Source organism: Euleptes europaea, chromosome 19 (genome assembly GCF_029931775.1).
Source record: "Euleptes europaea isolate rEulEur1 chromosome 19, rEulEur1.hap1, whole genome shotgun sequence".
Lineage (NCBI taxonomy): Eukaryota > Metazoa > Chordata > Lepidosauria > Squamata > Sphaerodactylidae > Euleptes > Euleptes europaea.
In genome coordinates this window covers 36,468,746-36,483,927 of record NC_079330.1, presented here as the reverse complement: position 1 = coordinate 36,483,927, position 15,182 = coordinate 36,468,746, and the positions used below count along the sequence as shown (strand labels likewise).

Genomic DNA, 15,182 nt, shown 5'->3' with positions numbered 1-15,182 from the left:
ATGGAACAGGTTTATAATTCCCCAGTTATGTTACTTATGGGCCCTGTGTGGATACACACAGGGCTCATAAATCTTTACACACCATTTGAAGCCGTGCCATGATTTCCTAAACAACTAAAGGGCACGCAATGCTTTGCAATAAAAACCCCAGATTCCAACAGGGTTTTTCCTTTGTGGCACAGTTTCAAACTAAACTAGTTGATGGACATGCCTTGGGCTGTATGTGAAATAAACTTTATTTTAACAAACAAGGGAATGCTTATTTAAATTTTGCACTTATCAGTAATCACACACATACAAGGAACTTCCTGTGGTGAAGCCAGCCTTAGAAATGTGTGTGCCTTCTAGAACTGGGCAGCTTGCTATTCTTCATGTCTGTACTTTGCTTCTTCATCACCTAGCACTGAATTTTATTTCCTTATAACATTTATAGAAAATTCTAAGACACAGATGTTAGGAGAAACTGAGGTTAAGTAGCTTTTTAAGTAATTGGGCTGAATGTACTCTCATAGTAGTTCACAGCTTACATCAGCATACAAAAAGTGGAAAATTCCACCCATGAACTATGCTTGTTGTGTTGTGTTTTTAAAAGTTCATTTGAGTTTCTTTTGTATTGCCCACAACACAACTTCTCAGGATTAATGAATCCCACCATAGTGCATAACCAAAACTGTTAAACCATCACACGTGTTATCTACATTTAATGACTCACATACTGAGAAAGATTTGCTGGCATTTAGACTGCAGCTAAGGCAAAGCCACCCCCTGCTCTGGTAATATCCTTCCATTTGCCCATAAATAAACGTTTGAAGATCCAACCAGCACAAAACTGCCCCTCCAACTACTGATGTGGAGGCATTCATGAGTTTATTCTGAGGCTTGTAGCCTCAGAATGGCGGAGTGGGAGTTTGTGACAGCGGGACGACTTGAACAAGAGTCAGTTCATGTTCTCAGCTGCCACAAGGTGCACATTACAAGGAATGAAAAGAGAATAAATTAACCAGGATCACTAGCTAATGAAACTACAAAGAGGCTACAACTTTTAAATATTCTGAAACAGGACAGTGCAAATCCCAAAACAATTTGTTTACATATAATGAATTAAGTTGATGTATCCCTTTAGACCACTGGTCCAACTGGCCTAGAGCATTCTATAGATTGAAACAAGTTATCCAAGGTCTCAAGTGAACTTTCCTAGCTCTGCTATCCAAGATTTTTAAAATCAATGGCAGGATTGCACTTGGGACCTACTGCATGAAAGCAGGTACTCTGCCACTGAGTATGGCCCCTTCAGTTATACACATGGCTATTTCAAAGAACCAGCTCTCAAAACAGATAAGCTTCTGCCGGACTGATCTGCATGTAACTTTCTCAGGACAAACACTCTTATGCCTTGAGCCATTTAATCATCAAGTCCCATACTTCTTTCAACCCAGGCATGAAAATGCCTGTTTGCACCTTATGCTTTGCTTGAAGAATTTAGGTGGCTGAAGAATGCAGAGAGATTACCATTCAGGGCAACGCAAACCTACCTGTTTATGAGGACCCCTGAGTATGTGTGCCTTGGCGCCTTCACAAGCCGTCCTCATTGCTTCCAGTGATGGTGTTCCCAACAGATCTGTGATCAAGTCCAACTGCAGAGATGGAAAAGTTATCTCCAATCAGAACTGGATTTTCAGGAGTGACTCAGACTGAAGAACAGGCACAGATATATATTTAAAGATACCAATTTGCAAATAGTGATTATTAAAATACTTATTTTATACCATTTTTCCCTTTCCCCCACAGAGTGGGCAGGGAAATCAATCTCCTCCCTGCACTCCTCTTTTTAGGGCATTTGTTGAAACCTGCAAAGTATATAAGACCTGTATGGCAAGTGCTTCAACGATCATTTTATTTTAAATACCAGACTAGAGGGATACACCCATGCTACAACCTTCAAGCCACTGGCAACCTGCTTCCACCCCAAATAACCCAATGAGTTGCAGCCTTGAGGGGAGGGTGATTGGTAGCCCTCACCCCCATTGTAGAACAGCCATGAGACAGCAGCAGATGTAGGAACCCTCACTTTTGGACTGAGTAAGGCAAGTTTTCCTTTCCCCGCTCCCTTTGACACAAAATCTCTCAGCATTTCTTCTGCTTCGCACTTGGAGCGGAAAGGATGCAAATGAAGACTGGTTATAACTGGGAGCCAGGCGGAGTATCCAGGTTACCCCCGTTCTGCAGTCACTCCGTTGGTTACTGATCAGTTACCGGGTTCAATTTGAAGTTCTGCTCACTGCATAAAAAGCCCTCAAGGGCCTTGGTCCCACATACCTGTAGGACTGCCTCTCCTATTATGCTCTGTCACATGAGCTTCACTCATCTGAGCAAAGCCTTGAAAGGTGCCACCCTGCAAATGGGTAAGGCTGACAGCTGCTTACACATGTGCATTCTCTGCTATGCCCCACACCTTGAGAAGGTCTATCATTCCACAAACTAAGTAAAACAGGGTTGTTTGGGGGGCATTTTTATAAAGTGTAAATAAGGCAATAGTATAATGAATTGTTTCTGAAAGGTGCTTTCATAAAAAGAAGACTGTACTTTGTACCACTGTCTAGTATTTCTTCTGCTCTTATCTGCATTGTTTTCTACTTTTCAAATTGAATTTTCTGCATTGCTTGACATACCATGGCTGACAGTTTTTTGTACTGTTTTTAATTTTTGTAATCCTCATTGTACTACATTGCTTATCAGATCTCTATGCTATTTGACTGCATTGTTTTATATCATGCAATCTGCCTTGATTGTCAAGCAGCTTAAAGTAAATAAATAAACCCACCTAATGGAAAATGGGGGGGGGCACAAATGCATTAATATATCACCAACATTCATTCATCTAGCACCTGCCCTTTTGAGTTTTAGGTACCAGCCAAACCCCACCCCCACCCCCTGTTAATGTGACTGCTTTTCTTTCCCAGCTTCCCAGCTGTTGCTCCTCATTTTATCAGTCTGCTTGGCTATTCTGTCTGTCTCTTTTACGCTGCCCCCTCCATGAATTTGCATACAAATTTTCCAGACCTGGTCCTTTACAGTTTAATGTTGCTGTTTTCTGCAACTTTCTGATTTATTTAATGATGGGGCTTCAATATCTGTTCAAAGGCATTTATTTTACTTCATTTATATCCTACCTTTCTCCCCAACAGGGAACCAAAGAAGCTTACATCACTCTCTACTCCATTTTATCCTCATAATGACAGAACTTCTTCCCCAAAGCAAAAAGCCGACCCAAGATTGCCACCACCTTCTTCAAGCAAGAGAGCACAGGAGGCATACTTGCAGGGGGCCTCTGACCTGAAAGAAGCTACCCTCTCTTGCAGAAAGACACTTGGCTTTGAACCTCCCAACACTGTGCGGCTGGACCCTTGGCAGCCATTTGGGAATGCCAGGATGGTTTCTATAAGTAGCAGAACCTTTTTTGTAGTTCTCCTGGATTTCTGGAACACTCTCGTGGGACGTTCAGATGCCTCTATTTCACTAGGAAGTCATCTGTTTTGCCACACATTTGGAAGGCTGTTTTTCTGCTATTTTTAAACTAAGTGCATTCCTGAGATGTGCTGGTAGCCAGGACCTGTCAGATATGAGCTGTAAATTATTCAGTTGCTCTAATCTGTACTGCTTTTATGAAATGGGGCTTAAGCCTATATTGTACTCCACTATGGCAATGATTGCAAGAAAAGGGTTTATTAACAATAAATTAAATTACTGAAATACAGCTATAGAGTGTTCTTCTAAATATAAGCTTTAATACAAGAACATCACTTTGCTAAACCTGAAAAGTCCTACGTACCCAGACCTTGGTCTTTTCTCCCTAATTTGCAAAACCTGTTCTTGATTCAATGGTGTTTACTTTGCTGCAAGTTAAAAATAAATTGTCACATTGCCATTAGAATCATAGAGTTGGAAGGGACCACCAGGGTCATCAAGTCCAACCCCCTGCACAATGCAGGAAATTCACAACTACCTCCCCCACACACACACACCCCATAACCAGAAGATGGCCAAGATGCCCTTCCTCTCATCATCTGCCTAAGGTCACAGAATCAGCATTGCTGACAGATGGCCATCTAACCTCTTCTTAAAAACCTCCAGGGAAGGAGAGCTTACCACCTTGCGAGGAAGCCTGTTCCACTGAGGAACTGCTCTGTTAGAAAATTCTTCCTAACGTCTAGACGGAAACTCTTTTGATTTAATTTCAACCAGTTGGTTCTGGTCCAACCTTCTATATGACAGCCCCTCAAGTACTTGAAGATGGTTATCATATCCCCTCTCAGTCTTCTCCTCTTCAGGCTAAACATACCCAGCTCCTTCAACCTTTCCTCATAGGACTTGGTCTCCAGACCCCTCACCATCTTTGTTGCCCTCCTCTGGACACGTTCCAGCTTGTCTACATCTTTCTTAAATTGTGGTGCCCAAAACTGCACACAGTACTCTAGGTGAGGTCTAACCAGAGCAGAGTAAAGCGATACCAGCACTTCGATTGATCTGGACACTATACTTCTGTTGATGCAGCCCAAGACAGCATCTGCCTTTTTAGCTACCGCATCACTCTGCTGACTCATGTTCAGTATTTGGTCTACTAAGACCCCAAGATCCTTTTAACACACACTACTACTCAGACAAGTCTCCCCCATCCTTTAATTATGCATTTGATTTTTTCTACCTAAATGCAGAACTTTACATTTGTCTTTGTTGAAGTGCATTTTATTAGTTCTAGCCCACTTCTCCAGCCTGTCAAGATCACCCTGCATCTTGGCTCTGTCTTCTAACGTATTTGCTACCCCTCCCAATTTAGTATCATCTGCAAATTTAATAAGCATCCCCTCTATTCCTTCATCCAAATCATTTATAAAGATGTTGAACAACACAGGGCCCAGCACAGATTCCTGAGGCACTCCACTAGTCACCTCTCCAAGTGGATGAGGAACCATTAACTAGCACTATTTGGGTGCGATCTGTCAACCAGTTGCAGATCCACCTAACAATAATAGGATCTAAACCACATTTTCCCAATTTGTCAACTAGAATACTATGTGGAACCTTATCAAAAGCCTTACTGAAATCTAGATAAACTATGTCTACAGCATTCCCCTGATCCAGCAAGGTAGTAACTTTCTCAAAAAAGGAGATAAGATTAGTCTGACATGACTTACTCTTGAGAAACCCGTGCTGGCTCTTAGTGATCAGATCCATCCTTTCTAAATGCTCAAGGACTGACTGTTTGATGATTTGTTCGAAAACCTGTAAAGCTGATGGTTCAGTAGTTACCCGGATCCTCCTTTTCCCCCTTTTTGAAGATGGGGACAACATTTGCCCGCCTCCAATCTTCTGGCACCTCACCTGTTTGCCAAGACTTTTCAAAAATAATGGACAGAGGCTCAGAAATTACACCTGCAAGTTCTTTGAGTATCCTTGGATGCAATTCATCTGGCCCAGAGGATTTTGTTTCATTTAAAGAAACCAGGTGTTTGTGCACTACCCCAATGCCAATTCTAGGCTGCAAATCCTTTCTCTCATCACATGTTCTGTTTATGCCATGTTGAGCACCATTTCCCTCGTGAGAAAAGACTGAGGAAAAGTAGGAATTGAGGAGTTCTGCCCTCTCTTTATCTCCTGTTATAATTTCACTTTCCGGTTCATGCAATAGGCTTATCTTGTCCTTATTCTTACTCTTACTCTGTACATAGGAAAAGAACCCTTTTTTGTTGTGTTTAGCATCTCTTGCTAGCCTAAGCTCATACTGAGCTTTAGCTTTCCTAACGCTCTCCCTACATTGAAACCCTTCAGATCATGGACTACAGTGACAACAAGGATACTTAAAATAGTAATTACTAAAAATACTATGGCACTTATTTAGCAAACAGCTTAATTGTTCTGGTGAATACTTAGTATTCCACTTTTTTACCAATCATTTTTAAAAGCACTTTTAGTGAGTGAGCGATTATCTGCCCACCCTTGTCCTCGCAACTCCTAGACAAGATGGGCGGCCTTGGGAGAGCTTCTGTCCCAACCTCCACTCCCCATCTGTTGAACAGGAATGATGACAATACACTTCAGAAGGTTGGTGTGAGCATGAATCAGATAAGGAAGTGGCATTCTTATTATTTCAAATATCCACAGCCTGCTTTTCCAATAGCACAGCCGTAAAACTATCCTAAAACTGATAAACATCCAATAACAAAAATGACAAGTCAAACACAGGTTAAATTATAATGCAGCAGTATAACTGAGGGATAATAAAATAGAACATTCAGGATGAATTTTCAAGTGGGAAAACTGAACAGCAGGAAGAATCAGCTGAAAAACATATGGGGAAAAAACTCCCCCTCTCACCTGGATTCTAAACACCAAAATAAAAGCATCAAATGACTCTCTTGGGGGGGGGGGGCAGTACATGGCACTACAAGTTGAGACCCTTTTTATAATCTGCACCCAACCCAATTTACCTCTGGTTGGCAGCAGTACACATCAAATGATGGCCTCAGCCACCAGGGAAGAGATGGGACCTTCCAATAATGTGGGCTATGATCATGCAGAGCATTGTAACTTAAAACCAGCATTTTTAATGTTCCAGAGAAACAAACTGAGAACTCAACAGAGATTTTGTTAACCTTGCTATTCAAAGCAAGAGGCAGGAGCCCAGGGAGAGATTAGAAACAAGGCTCTCAAACCAAGCGAACTGCTGGAAATGCTCGGTGACGGAAGGGACTTTTTCCCACCAATGTAAAAAAAGCCAGCAGTTCTGGAGGACGGTTCATAAAACAATTCAAGATATCCTTCAAGTACATTTTGAATTAAATCCTAAATTCATGCTACTGGGGATCATCCCTTCACAAGATCATCCCTTCATAATTCAAAGAGAATTTTTTCAATATGCTATCACAGCAGCGAGAATCTTGTACGCCTCATACTGGAAAAGCCCCAAGATTCCAACAAAGAATGAATGGATTCACAAACTATTTGACTTCGCTTCGATAAAAAAAAAGCTATTAGATGATTTTAGACATAAATGGCAAACTTTGTATGATAAATATGCATAATACGTACAACTACTGAATATAGGTAATTGTACTAATAGGATAATTAGAACATCAAATAAGTATTAGATATATCCAGGAATAGTTATTAATGAAAGAAAATTACTTTAATGTGGATTTATGTATTGATCAATAGATGGAGTACTATACACTTTAATGCCATATTTTAATGTTAGAGGAATGATCAGGTGCACTGTAATATAAACTGATTTTGAAGTATGCAATGAATGTATTCACTAAACTTGGACGCAGAAACGTAACTGCTTATCCCCCTTTTCCCTTTCCCGCATCCTTTTAAATTCTGTACCCTAAAAAATTCAGTAATTTTTTTTTTAAAGAAACAAGGCTCTCAACCTCCAACTGCCATGTGGTCTGTGTGTCCCTATCCAAGCCCTAAAGTCATCTACCCAAAACTTCAGAGATCCATGTGGGAACACCTTCCTTATTTTGGGCAAATGTAAGTAGGCCACCCCAGAGCATGCAATGGCCTCAAGACACCTTTCATAGCAGCATAGCCTCTCTTAGATCATTAGGCCCCAATGGGACTCCCAGGGAATTTGGAATTACTAGAATTCAATACACAGTGAATTCCATCAAGCTGGAAGATTCAGCCAGAAAGCCAACAGCCACTCTTTAATCTCTGCTGCACTGAAGTACAACTCTGTACGTACCTGCTGAATGGGACTTTGCGCTTGAAACAGTATTCTTCGTCCGAGCAGTTCTGCAAATATGCAGCCTACGGACCAGATGTCGATAGCACTGCTATAGTGACGGCTGCCCATCAGGATTTCCGGAGCCCGATAATACTGAGTGACAACTTCCTGAGTCATGTGACGAGATTCATCTAATTCTTCCACCCTGGCCAATCCAAAATCACAAATCTGGGGGGAAACCAAGTTTTGTACACTTATATTTATTTATTCAGAGTATTTCTATGCTGCCTCTTCAGAGTCCTAAATTGAGGCAGCTTAAAATTAAAACCACAGTACAAGCCATTAGACACCATCAGCATAAAATCCATAAAACAGACCAGACCATTAAACCCTTAATTAAAAGCTTCAATGTTTTAACCTGGCACCTAAACAAAAGTAAAGTAGGTGCAAGGCAAGCCTCGAGGGGAAGGGCATTCCAAAGGTGAGGCGCCACCACAGAAAATGTCATGTGTCGTTGCCACATGGCTCACCTCTGAAGGGCACAGAGAGCAGGGACTCAGAGGCAGATCTTAACTGGCAGGCTGGGCAGTGCGGGACGAGACAGGGCTTCAGGTACCCTGTCCCCAAGCTGTTTAGGGCCTTAAAGGTCAGAATCAGCACTCTCACTTGTGCCTGGAAATAGATGGGTAGCCAGTGCAGATCTTCCAGCACAAGGGTGATACAGCCCCTGTAACCAACCCCTGACAGTAGTCTAGCGGCTTCATTTTGAACCATCTTAAGTTTCCAAACTGTTTTCAAAATCAGCCCCATGGGGAGCTCATTACAGTAATCTAACTTAGATCTGAGAGTGTGACTCACTGCAGCCAGATCACACTTTTTGAGGAATGGCTGTAGCTGCAAACCAGCCGTAGCTGATAAAAGGTGCGACATACCATGGAAGAGACCTGAGCATCCAACCACAGGCCAGGATCTAGTAGCATCCCCCAGCTATAAACCTGCTTCTTATACATAGATACAAGAACGAATACTGGGTGTGGGGGTCATTCAGACATCTGAACACCTCATTTGCTGCTGTCAAGTACTAAGTTAAGCTAAGCCCCAGTAGGAGGTAAGCCATTGTGCCTATAGGGAATCTTAAAAACAAGAATTTATACTAATTAAATACAAAGATCATAAAGGGCAAACTTTGCCTTGTAGTCTGGGCTGGAGTATAGCCCCTCTAGATTCCAAACCTAGTGGAAGAGTCCTCCTGGGTAGCATACATTCAGGGGTAGGGGGGAGGAATGATAGTTCTTTTCCTTAGTCAATTACACAATGCCAAAATTTCATGTCAATTACATAATATCAAAATTTTAAAAATAGATGAGTGTCCAAAATTGTGTTGCTGTATTTATAATGGTAATTGCACTAGATTTGACGCGACACAATTTAAGTGAATTTAATGCTACAGCAACAGAACCAACTTCAGCTATAAATTTAGTTTCTCTTGCAAGATTTAAGGATTTTTGATATATTTTGTTTCTAATTGGATCATAAAAAGAATTGTGAGCTTTCTTTTTTTAGAAATGGAGACACATTTGAAGCATTGGTAATATGAAATGTATTTTATGCACAAATGAAATACTACCTTAAGAACACAGTTGCTGTTCACTAGCAGGTTTCCTGGTTTAATGTCTCGATGCAAAATACCAGCGGAATGTAGGTATTTCAGACCTGCAAACAAAAGCCAGAAGCTTATCAAAAAAGGCACACTATTCAAAAAGTAAGGGAAAAGAGACAAGCTTGGAACGCATCCAAAGTCTATGCTGCCCACAGCTGTGGCAGGGGCTGGAATTATATGCAGAATAGTGGCACATTAAGATATGGTTGGTACACTGTTCAACTGACTGCAGTCTAATATTGAGAAACATTATCTGAAGCCCAAAATCACATTGTGTAGGTGGTAATTTCCCTTTCATATTTCCACGTCATTTGTCAGCAAGGGCGGGGGGAGGGCTGCTTGACCACTAGTCTTGCAGTAGTTGTTGCAGTAAACCCGGCGGCAGAGGAAAGCTGCTCCTGACGGCCACCTGCTGCAGCTACAGGCACCAAATCCAGACTACACCTTCCTCTAGCAGAAAAGGTGGGGTAATTCCCACCAGTTTCCTCTTTCCGCTGCAGACCCACAACTTGCTTCCTGTGCAGTCCCCTGTCCCCAGGAGCAGCATTTCACAGAGATCGGTGGGCTGCGGGGATGGCGGGTGGGAACCTTCTGTTCTACTGACAGAAGCTGCAGGCGCAAAAGGAAAATTTAGTCTGGATCAAGCCTATTAAGAGCAAAACATTCAGTGGCACAAGATCACCTATGTAAATTAATTAAAGTATAAATCACAGTAAAAAAAAACTTTCCCGCACAGCAAAGCTCACAGTGCAATCTTTATTCCAGTCTAAACGCTTAGACTGGAATAACTCCGCACAGGAATGCACTGTTAGCAGATTTGTTTTTATCATTTGGGAAAGAAGCAAACAGTTTATGATTAAAGTAACTTTGTTATTCTAATAAAGTTAATGCTTAAAAATACTTGCCTATTGGTTCTTGTAGGTTATCCGGGCTGTGTGACCGTGGTCTTGGTATTTTCTTTCCTGACGTTTCGCCAGCAGCTGTGGCAGGCATCTTCAGAGGAGTAACACTGAAGGACAGCGTCTCTCAGTGTCAAGTGACACTGAGAGACACTGTCCTTCAGTGTTACTCCTCTGAAGATGCCTGCCACAGCTGCTGGCGAAACGTCAGGAAAGGAAATACCAAGACCATGGTCACACAGCCCAGATAACCTACAAGAACCAATGAACGCTGACCGTGAAAGCCTTCGACAATATACTTGCGTATTATTTGACAATATCTGACTGGTCAATTGACCAAGTCTTCTTTGACTGGTCAGATGCCCAACTCCACCATGAAGTGGAACAATTTTCATTTTTTGTCACAGGGAGCTCTGCGGTGCCCCTCTTCCACCAGCAGGAAAAGCAGCTCAGCCAGCCAGAGGCCTATAGCAAAGATCCGAACTCACCGAACTACAGTTCACAGTAGCACCGGGGGGCGGGGGGGGGGGTCAACGGGGCATGAAAGCAAGTAATCTTTCCATTTACAAAAGTTCTCCAATTATTTCATTTTGAAATCCACAGGTGGCTGGATGTTTGTCTTTTGGTCAGCAGCCTAATTATATAAGAAATGCTCATCCCCTTAATCTATAAATGTGATAATGGCGAGAAGGCATTTTCTGGTGGGACTTTGTCCTTGTGCAATGCCTTGTTTTTGCTGAGCTGCTACCTGCAGCAAAGCAGCCCTGTTAAAACTGAGATGCCATGCAAATGCAAAGTTTCACGGATGAGTTCTTTTGCCTCAGCATCATAAATCTAGCCTAATATCCCCCACTTGAGGGTTTATATTCATGTTTCTGTAAAATTTCCTTTAGAATTATGTTCCTTTAATATTTTCTTCTCCTTGTTTTTAAAGGTATTCGATTTACAAACACAACTGCATTTGTGTATTATTTACTGCTCTGCTGCAGATTTTAACTTCAAATCACTGTTTAATTGGTGTGAAAGTTTGCTTTCAGGTTTTTATGTAAATCTGTAAACATGCATTTTTTCATTGTTCATTGTTCCAGCACACCCATAACTTCAGCTTTGAGAAAGATAACTTATGAATATATTGCTTTATGTTCGAAATAAATCCCAGAATAAATGGAACAAAATTTGCAACCGTTATTCTGAGAAAAATAATTATTTTGAGAAAAAGAATTAGACGGTTTAAGAAAGACATGGGAAGCTCACACAATTGTGTCTTTGTAAGATAGCCACACCCTAAAACCCCTGAATCTCTCAGACCTGGGTTGGGGTGAGACTATTTGATCTTTTCCAAAAAGGCTTGGTAAGAATTTCAGAAATGGCATTTTATCTTTAAATGTAGGCTAAGTTGCTTTTTATTTATAATCTAATTTACATATGTTTTCTGTATAATTGCAATTCTTGTTTATTTAACTGGTTCAAGAGGAACTAGAGTGATCTTAAATAAAGTTCACAATAAAGTTCTCAAATAAATACAGTTCTTAAAAGACAACATTGAGTGATCATAGGCTGGGAAACGAGCTTTACACCAAGAATTAAATAAACTAGAATAAACTAAACTTTTGACCTCTTTCCAACTAGAAGACTGGTACCTGTACTGAATGATCACTGGAAGTTCTGATTATTCTTGATACAGCCTTGTGGTTTAGCTAGTGGCTAATGTGTTGCTATAAGATAGTCAGAAGCTTTTGGTTTCCATGATAAATGATGCCACCCCACGGGTGGGAGTAACAAAAACCAAAACAAGGGGGGAGAAAAGGTAAAAACTAAGACCTCAGTAATATAAGGCTATGTTAAACAGTTAACAAAAGACAAACAGACAAAGAACTAAAATAAAATAGAATAAAATAAAAATAGATGGATGGAGCACAGCCTCGTAGAGGCCTTTCTTTAAGATCTTTTAGGGTTGCCAACCTCCAGGTGGTGGCTGGAGATCTCCCAGAATTACAACTGGTTTCCAGCTGACTGAGATCAGTCCCCCTGGAGAAAACGGCTCCACGGGTGGGAGAAGGTCCGTAATAACTCATTTTTATTTTATTCCGTATCTTTCACTTGTGAAAAGCTTTAGAGATTAGCTGATTTGGAAAAGTGAAATATTTAAAATAAAACCCTTATTAAAAACTGGCTGAAAGGGTCCCTTAGATACTGGATCAATTTAAAAATATTTTGTGATGCATGTGATTCTTAATCACACAGTTGTACAAATAATATGAAAACCATGCCTAGAGATACAGCTTTAGTATTATTTTTTCTGTCTAAAAATCAAAGTCTGATTTTTGCTTTTTTTTAAAAAGATACTGTTTGACAAAAAAAGCTTCCAAACTGAAATTCAAATTATAAAGTAGAACATCAAATTTAAATCCTAAATGCTGTTTTAATTTTATGGGTGGGAGGGGGGAAGATTCATGGGGAAATTCACTGATCCCCTAAAGATGCCACAGACTGGGCACAGCAGCCAGTTCGGACCTTCTGATCTCTCTACACCCTCCACATTACATCTTCTGCCTTGGTTCAACAAGCACCACAACCGCGTTCTATAGTTAATAATGGATGGCAGCATTTACGTTATATAGCCGACAGCGTGAAAGCGGGCTTTCAACTTTCAACTGCAGAGCAGTGGGGAGGCAAGGAAAAGAAACAACAACATTTGACATTACCTCTTAAAATCTGGTAAAGGAAAACTTTGACATGATCCGAGCTGAGAGGCTGAGGAGAGACGATAATCTTATGGAGGTCGCTTTGCATCAACTCTGTGACAACGTATCTTTGTTGTGATGGTTAAGGAAAACGGAGACTGAGAAGAATGGCAAACCATTTCAGCTTGTGTGTGGCTTCCTCAATGGAGAAAGAAAGGTCCCTTCTCATTTTTTATGTGGAACATGCCATCAGGTTCCTGGAAACCTGAACAGCTGCTTCAACATTTCCACTTACACCTTGGTCCCCTGCTCCCCCAAGTGTTGAGCCAAACCTTAATTCGGAGGAGTCAGCCAGGGAAGCCCCGGACAGGCTTCGCTCATCAGCCCATCCGGCCAACTCTCATCTGGCCCCTCCCCTTTTGGACTAGCAAGCGAGGGCCCCATCACCGCTGTGCGCCTGGAGTTTGCCTTCTGAAAAAGAGTAGTGGGATATAAATGAAATGGCTCCCTTTGGAAAGATGGGCTTTGCTAACAATAGTTTTTCTCCTTTTGTGAAACTTTTTTTGAAACTTTATAATGAGCACTTTTTGTATTTTATCTATTCCCCTTTCTTTTTTGCTTAACAATGAAATAAATAAAATTTCATCCACATTTTCATTATTCTTTTTTCAAACGCTTGCTCATTAGATAAATAAATATGCTAAATAAATACATTTCAAATTGTGACCACACTGCATTCCACAATACCATTTTTTTAAAAATCCATGCATGGTAAAATTTCAGGGGAAAGTGATGCTCCTGGAGCTCCTCTTAACATTAGTTATTAGTTAAGACTAGCTGCAACATTAGTCAATTTGGTTTAAACAATCTTTTGATCAACTGAAAAGAAGCCCTACTTAATCAAGACAATTTTTAAAAATATGTGCATCTAAAACAAGCTTTTGTTCAGAACAATTTTATTCAGATGCAAATGACAGATTTTAATTTGAGCAATTTGACTCATGTTTAACTGATCTACTTCTCTTTAATCCAACGGACAGCTCATCTATTAACGCTCCTGTTTCTATTGTGCCAGTGTGCTGTACAGGTCAGAGAGCACTGGGCCATGACGGCAGAGACTGGGCTCAAGGGCTCTCTCAAGCCACAAAGTTCAGCAGGTGACCTTGGGCTAGCTGCACTTGCTCCACCTAACCTACCTTCACAAAAATGTTGTGAAGTAGAAGAATAAGGTCGGAGAACCATGTCAGCTGCCCTGGAATGATAAAAATGTAATAAGTATTTTTTGAAACCAAATGTTGTGCCTTGACATGTTTAACAAGGAAGCAGGTGGTTAAGTCCTTTTATTCATTATGTCTGTCTGTACTATTGAAATCAGCCTCTTATCATAGAATCATAGAGTTGGAAGGGACCAACAGGGTCATCTAGTCCAACCCCCTGAACAATGCAGGAAATTCACAACTACCTCCCCACCCCCCCCACACACAATGACCCCTTCTCCATGCCCAGATGGCCAAGTTGCCCTCCCTCTCATGAACTGCCTAAGGTCATAGAGTCATAGAATCAGTCATAGAATCAGCAGTGCTGACAGATGGCCATCTAACCTCATCTTAAAAACCTCCAGGGAAGGAGAGCTTACCATCTCCCGAGGAAGCCTGTTCCACGGAGGAACTGCTCCAACTGTTCAAAAATTCTTCCTAATGTCTAGATGTAAACTCTTTTGATTTAATTTCAACCCATTGGTTCTGGTCCAACCTTCTGGGGCAACAGAAAACAACCTGGCACCCTCCTCTGTATGACAGCCCTTCAAGTACTTGAAGATGGTTATCATATCCCCTCTCAGTCTTTTTCTCTTCAGGCTACACATACCCAACTCCTTCAACCTTTTCTCATAGGACTTGGTCTCCAGACCCCTGATCATCTATGTTGCCCTCCTCTGGACACATTCCAGCTTGTCTACATCTTTCTTAAATTGTGGTGCCCAAACTGAACACAGAACTCTAGGTGAGGTCTAACCAGAGCAGAGTAAAGCGATACCAGCACTTCGCGTGATCTGGACACTATACTTCTGTTGATGCAGCCCAAGATCATATTTGCCTTTTTAGCTACCACATCACACTGCTGACTCATGTTCAGTGTTTGGTCTACTAAGACCCCAAGATCCTTTTCGCACATACTACTGCTCAGACAAGTCTCCCCCATCCTATAATTAT

General features: G+C 41.2%; 1 protein-coding gene across 2 annotated transcripts in view; it reads right to left on the bottom strand.

The window, feature by feature from the left end:
• NLK (nemo like kinase) overlaps nucleotides 1–15,182 on the bottom strand; it is a 194,711-nt gene that overhangs the window by 42,157 nt on the left and 137,372 nt on the right. For both annotated transcript variants that reach the window (XM_056865424.1, XM_056865423.1), the window contains exons 4-7: nucleotides 12,994–13,100; nucleotides 9,357–9,442; nucleotides 7,748–7,957; nucleotides 1,533–1,634 (exon numbers count right to left, since the gene is read on the bottom strand). In XM_056865424.1, coding sequence (XP_056721402.1) covers nucleotides 1,533–1,634; nucleotides 7,748–7,957; nucleotides 9,357–9,442; nucleotides 12,994–13,100 — 505 coding nt within the window. The remainder of the gene's footprint in view (nucleotides 1–1,532; nucleotides 1,635–7,747; nucleotides 7,958–9,356; nucleotides 9,443–12,993; nucleotides 13,101–15,182) is intronic.